The following is a 16,178-nucleotide window of genomic DNA, read 5'->3' on the forward strand; positions in this document are numbered from 1 at the left end:
GATATTCCCACTTTGGAGTTGTTTCTATTTGGGGGCTATCATGAATAAAGCTGCTATAAAAATTTGTGTAAATGTTTTTGTGTGAACATTAACCTCAATTTCTTTGGAATAAATGCCCAGGAACACAATTGCTGGGCCATATGGCAGTTGCATATTTGTGTTTTTTTTTAACTGCCAAATTGTTTTCCAGAGCAGCTGTACTATTGTACATTCCCACCTGCAATGAGTGATCTAGTTCTAGTTTCTCTCAATTCTCACATTTTGCCGTGTTCCTATTTTTTTAGATATCCTGACAAGTATGTAGTGATATCTCATTGTGGTTTTAATTTGCACTTCCTTAATGACTATGTTGAACATCTTTTCATATGCTTATCTGCCATCTTTATATCCTCTTCCACTGAAATGTCTGATCATGTATTTTGCCCATTTCTAATTAGATTGTTATTTTACTGTTGAGATTTGAGTTATTTATATATTCTACATACTATTGGGTTGTCGGAAAAGTCATGATGCATGTTTGCAACAGATGGCACTAGTTCATTTTTGGGAGTACTAGAGTCATTCGCATCTATGTTATTGCTGTCATTCTATATAAAAATTGAGCGATTTAGTTGAGTTTTGTAGATTTTACAAGTTGAAGATGGAAGACCAAACTGTGCATTTTTGCCATATTTTACTGTTTTACTTCCATAAGGGGAAGAACACGAATCAAGTTTGTGAAAAGTTGCATAAAGTTTACGGTGACAATGCTCTACAAGAACATCAGTGCCAACGATGGTTCACAAAATTCCATGCTGGTGATTTTAATCTTAACGATGCTCCTCAGTCAGGGAGGCCCACTGAGGTTGATGATGACAAAATAAAGGGACTGATTGAGTCAAACTCGTGTTACACGACACGAGAGATTGCAGAAACATTGAACATCCATCATTCAAGCATTCATGACCACTGGAAGAAGCTGGGATACATAAGCAAGCTCAATATTTGGGTTCCGCATGAACTCAAAGAAGTTCATTTGACAGTGCATATAAACATCTGCAATATGCTTATTAAACATGAGGAAAACGATCCTTTTTTTGAAACGACTGATAACTGCTGATGAGAAGTGAATTGTTTACAACAATGTGGTGTGCAAACGGACTTGGTCCCGACATGATGATTCCCCTCAAACGACATCGAAAGCAAACATTCATCAGAGGAAGGTTATGCTCTCAGTGCAGTGGGATCTTAAAGGTGTTGTGTTTTTCGAGCTCCTACCAAGGAACCAAACAATCAATTTGAATGTATACTGTCGGCAATTGGACAGTTTGAACGAATCCATCATCCAGAAATGTCCAGAGCTTGTTAATTGTAAAGAAGTTGTGTTCCATTGCGACAAGTTGAGACAACACACAAGTTTGATCACCCGTCAAAAATTATTGGAGCTTGGATGGGATGTGTTGCCACACCCACCATACTCACCTGATCTTGCGCCGTCAGACTTTCACTTGTTTCTGTCTCTTCAAAACTCCTTGTGTGGTATAACATTCAATTCAGATGAGGCTGTCAATCAGCACCTTGTTCAGTTTGGCACAAAGACAGGTCCTTCTAAGAATGAGGAATTATGAAGCTCACTGAAAGATGGTTAAAGGTTATCGAACAAAACGGGCAATATATCGATTGGTATTTGTTCTTTATATAAATGACCTTTGAAAAACAAGACAAAATATGTCATGACTTTTCCAACAACCCAACAGTAGAAAATATGCAGTGTGCCAATATTTCCTCCCAATTTGTAGCTTGTCTTTTTATGTTCTTAATAGGGTTAGAGCTTTACTTTTTAAAGCAAAAGTAATGGATAACCCCTTGGGTAAGAGTCCATTTCTATACCATGAAAAGAACCATTCAGAGCCTGACCCAACTCCCAAAGGACCTCTCATATTTCTCAGAAATTCTTTGTAATAGTCTACATATTTACTTGTATCCCATGTATTATGTAATACTCTATATATTTAAAGGCTTCCGTTTTTCTTACAAAAATTTAAGGTATGGATATAACCTGGTATTTTCTAAATACTCAGTTTTCATTACCATTTATTGAATACGTTTCCTAATTTGAAATAGCACCATTCCCTATACTAAATTCCCAAATATATTTTGGATCTATTTCTGGAATTTACATTTTTTTCCATTGATCTGTTCACTCATACAGTGGTACACACTTAAAATTTTAAAGCATGATATATATATATATATATATATATATATATATATATATATATATCTCATATATGTATGAAAAGGCAGCACCTCCTCATTCTTTCAGTGTGCTGGTTAAGTGGAGAGACTCTGAAATCAGTCTACCTGGGGTTAAATCCTGGCTGTTACTAGTTGTGTGACCTTGGGCAAGCTTAACCAGTGGGCTTGTTCATCTATTGAGTTGTCGGAAAAGTCATGACATATTTTTTCTGTTTTTCGTTGCAAAAATGCATCATGACTTTTCCAACAACCCAATATAAAAAAGGGTTGGTAATAGAAACTAACTCACCGAGTTGCTGCACTAAATGAAGAGTACCACAGAGTAAGCACTATACGAGTATACATTATCACTTTGCTTGTTTACCGTTTTTATTTTTCCATACACACTTGCCTAGTTTCAATTTTAAAACTTATTGGTATTTTTATTGGAATATTAGATATATAAATTAATGTAGGGATAATAGACATCTTTATAATACTGAGTTTCCCCAGTGCAGAACATGGGATACCACTTTTCATCGGATTTGCAAAAATACCTATCCATCCACTGCAATCACATTAGTCCAATCCATCATCTCCTGGCAGGCTTATTATAATGGCCCCAAATGTCCCTGATTAGATCCTTGTTCCTCTATAGTCTGTTCATTTATACTGCAACCAGAATGGTCTTTCAACACTTAAGTCAGATTATGTTATTTCTCTGTGCAAAACCTCCCAATAGCTTCTCCTCCCACTCAGAACTAAAGCTTGGAAGGGAACTGAAAACAGCAAGGCCAACCTTAAGTTTACTGTGGAGGGGATATGGGCTAAGGGAGTTGTGTTTTGTTTGTATGCCGAGAAGTGATCTGAAAAACAGGAAGTGATGAGGTAGGAGATAGAGGGGCAAGTGCTGGAGAAATGTTCACGAGCAAGCCTCTAGTGATGTTTTTCCCCATTTTCCTCAGAGCCTCCCCTTCCCAACAATCTAAAACACAGCTAATTATGCCCAACTTTTCTGCTTTAAACTCTTTAAATAATTTCTGCATAAAATTACAACTTAACCTGGCTTACAAGATATTCTATTATTTGTTTTAAAATGTATGGAGCACCAAATATACAAAGTACTATGGTGGGTGCTCTTTTAGTTAACAAAACAGGCATGGTCTTCACCCTAGTAAAACTTACGGTATAGTCAGAAAGACAAGTGAAATATAAACTTGGGAGGTTTGCTATAGGACAGGAAATAGTAGGCAGTGTCTAGGTGCTGCTGGGAATGACTCAGAAGGAAGGAGTAACGTAGTACAAATAACGTAGTAGAAATGCTAACAAAAGAACTAAAGGCCTTGAGAAATGGAGAGGATGATGGGATCCCCTCATAATGATGTAGAGTGATTGAATTTTGTTAAGAGGGATTCTTCAGTTGTAACTGGAGAAAGAAGGTTGGGTGCTGAAAGAGGTAGATTCATAGATTTGATGATGGGAAGATGACTTCCATCTTGTGATGGTTTCTGAATGGAAGATGAGGCAAAGTTCTCAGTTGAATGGAGAGGGGAGAATATATTAAATGGTCATCTCAGAGCAGCAACGTGAAGTTGTATCTGCTGCCTATTTCTCAACTCCTAAAGTTCTCTAGTTGTTGTTTCACACTTCTGAGATTTTATTCTAATTTTCATTACTGCTTTCTGGAAAATTTCTACTTGTTCCAGATCCATTTGGACCACCACCTTTTCGCAACCATGCCTGGTACCTACCTCACATTATTATAATACACTGATGCTTGTGTTTGCTTCCCCTACTAGACTAGTAAACTTCATGAAAAGCTTGGTCTGTGTCCCTCGTTTGGGGCCCATGCAGAATATTTAAGTAAGGATTTTCAATACTTAACATAAACTTTAATAACAGACTTTTGTCTGTGGAATCTACAACCAGAATTTACTAGAGGGATATGAAAGTGCCATGGATTAACCAATCACTAGAATAAAGTAGTTCATGATATCGGTGTCCTTTTAAAAATGGCACTGCATTATGGACACACCACCACACTGGCTTTCATTTAGTCCTTTTGTTTTATTCAAATGACAAAACATAAGTTTCAAGATACAAATCGTAGTTATACTCAGTTGTGTTTGATTTAAAAACATCGATTATGTTTTGTTAACAACTTCCAAAACCAAATGTAAGTTGTTGTGACTAAAATGTCTCCCAGTCCAATTCTGGAGGATTACCCTTAATATATTTAGTAGCTACTCCAATTTTCACTCTACAAAAAGGAAAATGATGATGCCATAGAGAAAGACAATGAACAGTTATAATATGAAAGGCTTCCTGAGAAAAAGTTTAACCATTGCTAGGGAGACTAACAAGGATATCTGTTTCTGTTCCATACTATAGCAACCAGGCTTAAAAATCTGCGAAAGTGCATTTCTGGTCCTACCTCAGCCATAAATAGCTATCTCACATCTCTTATTACATCACTGAAAGCGCAACCCTTCTCTTAATCAACAGGATTTTGAATTTGCTTATAGTTTATGGTTCTCTTCCTAAGAAAAAGGGGGTTCAAGGAAAACTTGAGTCTATAAACCAACAAATAAAAACAAATATTTCTATGTACTCTGATTTAAACCATTTTCAAGTAAGTTTGAACTGAATGAATAGTAAATTATATCAACATTACAGATGAAAAAGTTTAAAAGGTACCCAAATATTTTAATATTTATGAGAAATAATTTTTATTTTTAAGTCCCCTAAGTTGCCCCTAGTTTAGTTTTGTTACATACTGAAGATTAATAACTTATATTTTAGTGTGAACACATTAACTTCTGCTGATAGCAAAGCACAGGTTTTTAATGTTCTATGAAGCCAAAGAATTAGACAAAATCCAGCACAAAAAAAAAAAACCAAAACAAAAAAACTAGCTGAGCACTTTAGGTAAGTGCACAATATTAGGATATTTTATTTAGTTCAGCACATGGCTGTTATTATGACTGATGCTGCATGCTACTTTTAAAATTAGATGTAGTCTTTTTCTGAAGATTTAATAAGGCAGACTTCAGATCCATCTGCTCACTCATGATACTATAATTCATTAAAGATGGCAAATAAATCAGACAAGTCAGCAAGAGAATGGCCTTTCTTATAGTACCAATTGGGAAGTTAGTGTCATGCATTAGTAGGTAAGACTAAGAATACAGCTAAACAAATCATTAAAATATGGTTCTCCAGGGTACTTTTTCCATGAAATTTTTAACCACTTGGAAACTACCTGTTCCAATTTTTAAGATGAATAAAATTCTAGTATTTTCAGGAAACAAATATGGGTAGAAAAGGTTCAACTAAAAAATGGTATCCCAATCTTCAATTTTAAGAATTTATTTTCCCATTTGTAGAGTAACATTATTGTAAAATCCAGTTATTGCAACACCTGCATTGCTTAAAAGAACTCCTAAGAATTTTGTTTAAGCATATTTTTAAAAAACGGAACCAAAATAATATACATTTTTATCTCTGAACATTATGTCATTAAAGTCCACATAATGTCCTCTGTATAAATCAATGTAATGTTACCTAACATACATGATCTGATTTTTATCCTAAAGGCTTCTGACCATGTATGATATCCAAGATAGATCCAATGCTTTTAATGTCAGACTGTAGAGACAGTTACGATCCTAAACACGAGAAGGAAAAGCTTTATATACAGGACAGAAGTCTGACATGACAGTTTAGCTGTTTGCAGCATCTGCTTGGCGAGGCCATCCTTCTTCTTCAACTCCAGAATCATACTCCTCTTCAGAGGACTCTTTTGTTGGAGCCCTATAATGAAAAGCCATCATTTTTTTAAAAAATAAAAATTAGAGATAAACACAATTTCTAGACTCAATAAGTTAATCCACCTCGCTAGAAAAGTCACACACAAAAAGAAAATATTAAGAGTACTTTTAATATTAAGGTTGCTTAGTGGTAAAATATGGGAAACACTTAAGACCACACAACCAAGGGCGGCAAGTAATTTTCCCTAACAAATACATTACTGAAATAAACAGACAACAAGGCTTCAATTGTGAAGGCTTAAAAAATCCACTTCTCCAGCAAAAATTAGAGTCTATTTTTTTCAACACAAATGCTTGACATTTAACATATGTCTATGGTAAAGAAGACAGCGTCTGACCAAATCCAGCTTGACTCAAATTTGTCAAAATTATAAAATTATAATAAAGACAATTCCTTTATATATTAATGTCATTAAACAAGAAAAACAAAAGATTGTTTCTATGAATAACTAAAGTTGTTGAAAACCAATCAACTACCTCCTAAATTACCTTAGAACATAAGCAAACAAAATATGCCTTGTGATAGTTAAATCAGAAACCTAATTTTTGTGTATAATATTAATGTGAAGCTTTGTATAATAAATATTTATTGAATAGATCAGGTCAGTAAACTACAATCTACAGTCCAAATGTCACAAGACCAAAAATTATAGTTTTGATCTTGTGAAAGATATGAAACAAGTCATCACAAATTACAGAATTAGCAGCAAAGTTCATTTAAATCTTTTTGCATTACTTTCACATCTCTTTTGATACTTCTTCCTTAGGAGAAAAAAGTGGAGGCTACTTTTGAAGATCAATTTTCAAAAAGACTCACAAAATATTATTTTGTAAAATAAAATTAGAACATTTTTCTACAGAAAATGTTTGAGATTATTGCTTCCCTTACGATTATAAGGATTTTTATGCAATTTTTATGGAAGACCAATAAACTATAGCAATAAAGAGCTGATCTCAAATTTTAGATCTGTTCAAGCTTGACAATACACATTACCGGATGTATCCTGGTTCCTTTTTTCCTTCTACTACTTCTTTGTTAACCTCCACACATACAATATCAGAATTAGGGACTTCGAACATTGGTTCTAGTAACAGCTTTTCCTAAAGAAAAAGTAATGAATGACATGGAAAACTGAGGTTACATACAGAATACTTGTATTCTACAGGCCACAAAATCTAAGCCATTAAACTCAACAAATATTAATGAGTTCCTATTATGCACCAGGAACTGAATGTTGAAAAAGTCAGTGTAAAAGCTTTCATATTCTTCATATTAAAACAGCTAACTAAATTCAGAGAGAAGTCATTCTATAAGGAAGGCTGCTTATCTGTAGTTCTACCTACTTAGGTCACCATACATATACTAAAGACTACACTTTTGGATTCAGAAGTTTCACAGAAGCATTCCTGGCATATTCAATAACCAAGGAGGTCAACTGGTACTCCTTACTTTGAAAATGATTTAATCCTAAATCATCTCCCCCAAGCTTTTCAATTTTGAACTATGACTTCAAAAAAAGCATTTGTCTCAAGAGCTGCAGTAGATCTAAAGTTGTTTACTAAAGAAAACCAGTTTAGCCTACAAGTAGGGGCTGGATTCCATCTTTAGGAAAAAACTGGCTAAACACATCAGATTTCTTTTAAAAAGTCAACTCTCTCACTATTCTAGTTTGCACGTTTCTGTAAATCTGTTCTTAATTAGTAACACCGTAAATCTGTTCTTAATTAGTAACACCTGAATCAGTAACAGGTGTTCATTACAGAGTATAATCTCAGACTGTCTGTAATGGAAGTGTAGTTCCAATCAAAAAGTCCCACTAAATCATATTTAAGCTGTGAAATCCTTAAAAGACAATAGGAACATGCATTTGCTTTGGGAGCATGTCGGCAAATAGTAATCCACTGTCTAGCCAGACCTTGCCAGTAGGGGAGAGAACTCTAAGGAAGACAGTGGGTGGCTGAAAATAAGCTGAGTCTCTAGGACTTATTACAAAATAAAAAATAGTGAGCTCAGAGCACACTGGAGAATTTAGGTATACAATGTCATGGTATCTGCAACTTAATTTCAAACAAACAAACAAGAAGAATGAGGATTTCAAAGGGTCTGAGAAGGTACTCTGAGGCTTAGGTAAAAGGCCTGTGTAGAATTTTTCTGAAATTCTCCCTCCTTTGATCCTGATTTTCTCTATTTCATTAATCATATTATGTGTGTCCTTTGTTGCAAACACCTTAAAGATTCTTTTCAGAAAGAAGAAAAATATAATCTACCATGACAAAAATAAATAAATAAATAAATAAAAATCACAAAAACAACAATTGGCCAATTAATTCTCTGGATATATTTCCAAAGGAAAAATATGGAGTCTCATATTCTCAAAACTTAAATCAAGAAATAATCTAGTTTTTGTATAATAACAGCAACTTACCATTATGGACCGAAGGCCTCGTGCACCTGTTTTTCGTTCCAGTGCCAATCTGGCTATGGCTTTCAAAGCATCCTCAGTAACATTCAGTTCACACTACAAATATATTCAAAAGACATGAGAACTCAGATAATAATACTTGGTGATATATCCTAATATAACCATACAGCATTTGATCTATTAACTATTACTACCCACCACCATTACTGATCTTTTTAGAACAAGAAGGGACCAATGCCCTGACTTTACACATAGAAAAGTTTCACAGGGTTAAGTACACTGATTCACTAATACTTAGAAATACAAGGCCAGAATCTTTGTCTTGACTGACTCTATCCCCTTTCAGATGAAAGCACTTTTAGACTATCAATTTATTACTAGAAAACATGCATTTTAAATAGTGTTACTAAACCTCTTATCCTATAAAACAAAGATAATAAAACTTTAGATAAGTCTTTCTACATTACCACACATTTCAAAATAGTACAGTTCAAATTATTGAGAAAATACAAAAAAAAAAATCCCACTACTTTGGAACATCAGAATTCACAAGATTGGGGCCGGCCGAGGGGCTCAGTTGATTAACAGCGTGAGCTCTGAGCAACAGGCTCACTGGTTCAATTCCTACATAGGCCAGTGAGCTGAGCTGCCGCTGAGCTGCCAACAGGTGGCAGGATGGCTCAGCTTTGAGAGCATGTGCTCCTAACAACAAGGTTGAACACGGCATCTTCAGCTGAGCGGCTGAGAGCTGCCGAGTGACCGTTGGATGGCGACTGGACTTGGGAGCTGAGCTAGCTGTGCCCTCCACAACTAAGATTGAAGGACAACAACTTGGCTGCTTGCCTCCCAATTCCCCAACATTGTTCCCCTTCCCCAATTCCCCAATAAAATCTAAATAAATAAATAAATAAATATCTAACCTTATCCATGCTGAATAAGGCCTGGTACTGCGGAATAACGGCATTACGTGGTTCAGTTAGTATTTGTACAAGCGTTTTCTCATCTAAGCTATGCAAAGGAACTACCACAGGCAACCGTCCCACAAACTCAGGAATCATGCCAAATTCAATCAGATCTCTGGCTTCTACGTGACGTAATAATCGATCTTTTTCTTCAATATCTTGATGAGTATTTGATTCGCCACTTCGATTAGCAAGGTCTGCAGCAGCTGCAGCCCTTCTGCCTTTCCCCAGATTAGATGGTGTTCCAAATCCAAGATACTGTCAAAGAAAAGACAGATTTTATAAATAGCTGAATGAAGTTGCATTGTACCAAGTATTTTGCATGCATATCTCATGTGACCTTTGCAACAGAAGAAAGTTCTATTATTCACATTTTACAAATGAAAAACACACCTAGAGAGGTTAAGTACCTTGACCAAGCTCTCGTTGCTGTAAATGGTAAAGCCAGGATTTGAACTCAGGTCTATCTGCTTTCAGGAATGAGAACCTAACCACTATGTAACAACTAACTCTCAAAAAATGAATTCCTAGTAAAAGTAGAGAAGTAAAAACTATGAAGGGAAGTCCCTTAGAACTCAGATAATGATGTTACGGGGTTTTTTTAAGACCTCTAGGCTAGTGTGATTTCCAAAATATGTAAGAACTATGAAAATAGAGATAGTATTTATTGTGTAACCAAAGTTAATTTTGTAATGCTGTAAATAGGAGTAGTGCCTATGGAAAAGCAGCCTTATAAAGAAATTATCCACAAGTGTCTTAGTCACCGCTAAGCATTCTATTAAAATTATGATTTGTGGTTGCATACTTCAACCTATGAATCAGAATAGTTTAAGATTAGATTTTAGAAAGAACATATAAGGATGACATCAAACAAGAATGCTAACTTTGCTGCAAAAGGTTAGGTATCTAAGCTGTATGGATCTTGCTTCAATCAATGTAAAAGAACCACCATACTCTTGGCAATTATTGAGAAAGTTTAATTTTACTTCAGCTTTTTTTTTTTTAGCTGAGCCATCCTGCCACCTGTTGGCAGCTCAGTGGCAACTCAGCTCGGGCCGGGAATCGAACTACTGTTGCTCAGAGCTCAAACTCTTGAGCGAGCTCTTAACCAACTGAGCCACTTGGCCGGCCCCAGAAAGTTTAATTTTGATGTCATATAGCTTTTGTCAAAAGTATAAGAGAAGCACATGATATGTGAGAAGATAGCTTAAGTTAAAAATCAATTCCACTGATTCTCTAAGCTGTGTACATGGACAGTTAGTGTGTCAGAAAAGAAACTACCTTTCATTCAATAATTTAAACATATATTAAACATATATCATATATAAGGGTATACAGCAATAAATATGTATATAAACGTTTCTTAAGCATTATTATAAAACACTGGGGATATAAACCCAAAGACAGCCCTTACCCTAAAAAAGCTTATTTAGAGTGGGAACACATGAAGGTATTAAAGTATCCTACGTGCAATGAAGGACAACTGTACAGGAAACAGTGGCAGTGGAATGGAGGACAAGAGGCACATTCATATAGGGGAGTGAAGGCAGGAGGTGATCAAGAAAACCTTCACAGAGGAATTGCCTTATCATTTAACAGGCTGAGTCTTAAAAAACGAACATGTATTTGTCAACTAGACTGTAGTAGTAGAGAGCATGAGCAGGGCAACAGGAATAAAACTTAGGAATGCAAACAGTTTGATATGGTTGGAATACAGATACATTATTTAATACTGTGCCCCTCGCTTTCAAGGAAGGTTGACAAAAACAGTAGCCACGTGACATGTGTAATCCTCTATAAAATCACTGTTCAAGATTCTCATATGCCTCCTTTTCATAAAGATCTATATGACAAACTTTTTAAATCTTTGTCTCTCCTAAAGACCTCATATGACCTAAACCTTCCTTCTACATGTTTCTGTTCTCTTTTCTGACATTATTTTAAGTATTCTTTTCTACATGTTTCTAGCTTCAAATTCTTTTTTGGAATTATTATAAATATCAGAACATGGTCCCTGCCTTTGGTTACAGAATTTCAAAAATAAAGTTATCTCCTCCTCTCTCTGTCTCACACATATACACACACAGAAATAATTTCTTGGGCCGGCCGAGTGGCTCAGTTGGTTAAAAGTGCAAGCTCTGAGCAACAGGGTCGCCAGTTCGATTCTCACATGGGCCAGTGAGCTGCACCCGAGCTGAGCTGCCAACAGGTGGCAGGATGGCTCAGCTGGTGAGAGCACGTGCTCCTAACAACAAGGTTGCTGGTTTGACTGCCACATGGGAGGGTGAGCTACACCCACCCGCAACTAAGATTGAACAAGGCACCTTGAGCTGAGCTGCTGAGGGGCAGACAGATGGCACAGTGGTTAGAGCATGCACTCTTAACAACAAAGTTTCTGGTTCGACTCATGCATGGGATGGGTATGCCCACCCACAACTAAGACTGAACACAGCACCTTGAGCTGAGCGGCCATGAGCTGCCGATGGGCAGCTGGATGGCGACTGGACTTGGAGCTGAGCTAGCTGCACCCTCCACAACTAAGATTGAAGGACAACAACTTGGCTATTCCCCTTCCCCAATACCCCAGTAAAATCTTTTAAAAAAAAAAGAAAGAATTTCTTCTTTCTAATTTGTTAGGCTAATTTATATATAGAAAATTTCAAAAGCAAAAAAATCCCATAAATTAACTAATATGAAAAATAAAAATATAACCTTATCCATTCTGAATAAGGCTGGTACTGAAGAATAACAGCATTACGTGACTTCATTAGGATTTGTATGAGTTTTCTTATCTAACCTATGTAAAGGAACTACCACAGGCAACTGTCCCATCAGCAGCATATTTTTATTACTACTAAACTAGTGCATGCAAGGCTAAGGAGACTAAAAGCAAGAAATATAGCATCTATGATCTATGATATATTCTTTTAGGTAGGATACTATGTTATATAAAAGGGACTATTTGTGGCTAGCTATTAAGCAACACACAAAAACATGGAAAATACAGGTATGTTTTGGGCTTCTATGACATTACATTTTATTGTAATCAGTCAACATATAGGTACTGGGCATGTACCTTGAGGATGTGAAGAAATAAGTTCCAGTTAAAATCAAGACTTATAAGAATGTTTAAGAAACATTCATAAAACTACGTGGGATTCACAACCCTTGCTCCAACCCCTAAAATGTTTCCCTCCATTTGTGAATGTTAGCAGTGGCCTATGAGAGACTTTATGGGTAGGGGCAATGGAGACAAGCTCTAAATATTGAGTTGCAGTGAACTGGGCAAGAGGAATGAATAGAAATTTTACTAATACAGTACCTACTTCAAATAATAAAAGAACTCTTCAGATAAAATATAAAATTGAAATCATGAAGTTATACTTTCAAAATGCCCATATATAGATGATATTTAGAAATCTTCCAATTTACTACTCTGAAATTAAAAAAATAACTAGAAATATATTTTTGGTATGCTCTAAGAAAGCCTAAATTAAAAAGCCACAACTGGCAGCCAGCAATTACAAGAACAGAAACTGAGTGTCCATCCTCTATAACTTCAAATGCTCTCTACCCCAGTAACACATCAGAAAAACTTACTTTTTCATTTTTCCTCCTGCTGATGATTCTGTCTAAACCATTGAAAGCACCAGATGCAACAAACAGGATGTTTGTTGTATCAACTTGTACCGTTTCTCCACGTAGCTTGCGGGAATTCTTTTCGGGAACATTGACTATCGTGCCTTCTAGTAGTTTTAATAAGCCCTAAATAAAGAATGAATGATTTATAACATCATTATATAAGTGTATTATTTATTATACTTTAGATAATGGGATTCAATGGGGAAAATAATATGTGGTTATGCTCAATGAGCATAACTAAAGAAAACTCTCACATTTCTACAACACGAAAATCCAATGCACTACCATACTCTAAAAAAATTCATCAATTTATTTAGGTTACAGGACTCCTGATACATTCAGGAAACAGTCAATCTAAGAGGTTGTTTTTGATGGTAAAGATGTAATTCTGACATAAAGATAGAATTATGACTATCTAAGATGATATCCAATAATTGCAGGAACAATCAAAATCTGAAAATAGTTGAAGATTTGCCTTTCATATAAATTAAAATTTTATTCCACTCCTAGTATTAAACTTTGAGAATACCTATATTTTGAGATGCCTTTATAAAAAACTTATTCAGCACATTTTATAATCGCATCTCTCTATGTCTTGGTCAAAAAAAGAAACCAATTTTCAGTACTCTGTAGTTTACGTCATAGTTAGTTACCAGTAAAAGGTCAAGTGGACCAATATATCATTATGACTTTGATTATGACTCTACAAGGAATGAAACACTATTTTATCTATTTTATCCTATCTTCTAACTAAGTGAAAAGAATAAGATACATTTACATAGTTCATTTATGTCTAGAACCAGAACTTGTCTTCAAGGGTCCCCTAGAAATGTTTAACTGGGCCTTTGAGGAATAAAATTAACAAAAATTAAATTTTATTTTTTCTGTTCTTTAAAATATTTTTAATTTCCTAAGGAAGATAATTTGGTATTTAAAATCGCCAATAACTTTCTCTTAGGATCTGAACTACTTTAAAATGTTATTTGGAGTTTGGGAGTGAGAGAAATAAACAAAACAAAATCTAATTGAATGTGAAACCAAACGTACAATATTGGGAGGTTGATGTATTCCCTTCCTTTTAGTGGGCTTGAACAAAATATTCAACTGCTTACTTGCTGAACGCCTTCTCCACCTACATCCCGTAACTGATGAATGCCTGGCACACTGCCAATCTTATCTACTTCATCCAGAAAGACAATTCCTATAATTTAAGGAGGATTCTATTTATAATATGAAAAAGATACACACACACGATAACCTCAACTTTAAAAGACTAGGTAGGCAGAGAGCAAGGTTATTCAAGCTTTCACACTTAACACATTCAATGGCTTATTATAATAAAAATACACTGTCTCACTCCCATTCATCATTTTATGCAAACGTTTTATAATTTATTTTATAGAATATCACTTGGTATGATAACCACTTCTCTCTGAAAACAGTTATCTATCCCACTAATGTTTTCAGGTTCTTTATTCTATGAGCTGAGAGAGAGGGGCAGTGTGGAAGTAGGAGGTACATGCAGTGCTGGTACTAGCAGGACGCTGGCTTATTCTTTCCCAACTATGTTCTTGTCTTAAAGGAAGTTGGACAGGAAGCTGTCAAGCTCTTCATGTAAGACAGATGACAGAGGGGAAAGCAGAAATGCAGCATCTATGACATCCTGCAGGTCAGTAAGCTAATCTGTTTCTAGATTCATCCTGTACTCTCTTGCCCTTGTCCTTGCCCCCTCCCCCACCCCACTCCACCCTACCCCACCCCACCCCAGGAGTCTGGAGGGGAGTCAGAGCAGGAAAAAAAATGATAGTATTAAGGATCTAATGGAATTGTAATTTGGTCATTTTCACCCTAGTAGTCATCTAATGACAATTAGGCAAAGCAAACTTTGTGGCCCTTGAGTCACTATGCTAGAAAATGTTTAACATACCTTTTATATAGTTTTACTCCTTGATTCAAAATAATTATTTTAGCTCTTAATATTACTGCTTCCCCAACAGACTACATCTGGGGAAGGATAAGCTATGCTGAAAACATACCTTGTTGTGCTTTTTCTACACTATAATTGGCATCTTGGAGCAGTTTGGCAATCACAGATTCAATATCTTCACCTACATATCCAGCGTGAGTCAAAGTCGTACAGTCACAGATAGCAAAAGGGACATCAAGGCATTTAGCTAGAGTTTGTGCCAGCAGAGTTTTACCTACAAATAGAAACAGTAACTAAAAGTTTACCAAAAATATGTTCATATATAATTTCTCTACCAAAATGCAAAATGAATTTGAATAGTATGTAATAAAAAATTACTGTTTATCTTTTCTCCACTATTATTCAGATCTAATGGTATATTATTACTATCATCCCTGTTAAGATGTTAGAAATTGGCCTAAATAGCAATACCAAGGCCTCAAATTCAGCTTGAAGACTATGCAGAAATACTGAAAATGTATCTATAAGATTGGCCTTAGAGTTTTCCTCTCAAGAGCCAGGTTCTCCGATTCACAAGACACAGGTTACAGAATCATTTATACTCTATTTTTTAAAATGAGTAGTACATTTTTTCAGCAAGTTATTTACCTGACCCAGTTGGTCCAAGCAGCAAAATATTACTCTTTTCAAGTTTTATGTCATCATGGGAAGAATCCAATACTTCACCTCCTCGCTTTTCCTGAGGCATTTGATTTACTTGCTGCTGCATTGATGCTCCTAAAGCATTACCATGTGGACTAATTCCAGCAATCTGAAGCAATTCTGAAAAAAAGCCAAAGAAATTACTAGAACTTCATTTGATTTTACTTGAAGACATGCCCCCAAAAACCCTACATCTAAAACCAATCACTTATTTAGAAAAATTTAAATATTTCGACATTCTGTCTTACCTAAAAGGAAGAAAATTTCCAATTATCTAGTGACAAAGGTAAAAGACACATTGATTATTCAAGGAACCTCAAACAAAGGAAATAAAATTTTTATCCTTCCTGTCCTTATTTCTGTAAACCTGTATGAAAAATGCCCTTTCACTCAAGAGAAGGCAGTATAATGGAAGAACAGTGTTACGAGTCAGAAAGCTTTAGCTTTGGTCCTTCCTTTGTCTCTGAATAGCTAT

The 16,178-nt window shown here is 35.5% G+C and overlaps 1 protein-coding gene across 1 annotated transcript; it reads right to left on the bottom strand.

The window, feature by feature from the left end:
* Positions 1-4,264: 4,264 nt before the first annotated feature.
* Positions 4,265-15,854, bottom strand: CLPX (caseinolytic mitochondrial matrix peptidase chaperone subunit X; the record flags this gene model as incomplete). Its single annotated transcript, XM_019630435.1, has 8 exons — positions 4,265-6,030; positions 7,042-7,148; positions 8,474-8,566; positions 9,391-9,690; positions 13,033-13,197; positions 14,187-14,275; positions 15,111-15,275; positions 15,650-15,854. Coding segments are annotated over 8 exons (1,215 nt in total), but the record flags the coding sequence as incomplete, so codon positions are not given.
* Positions 15,855-16,178: the final 324 nt, after the last annotated feature.

This window comes from Hipposideros armiger, unplaced genomic scaffold (genome assembly GCF_001890085.2).
Source record: "Hipposideros armiger isolate ML-2016 unplaced genomic scaffold, ASM189008v1 scaffold_910, whole genome shotgun sequence".
Lineage (NCBI taxonomy): Eukaryota > Metazoa > Chordata > Mammalia > Chiroptera > Hipposideridae > Hipposideros > Hipposideros armiger.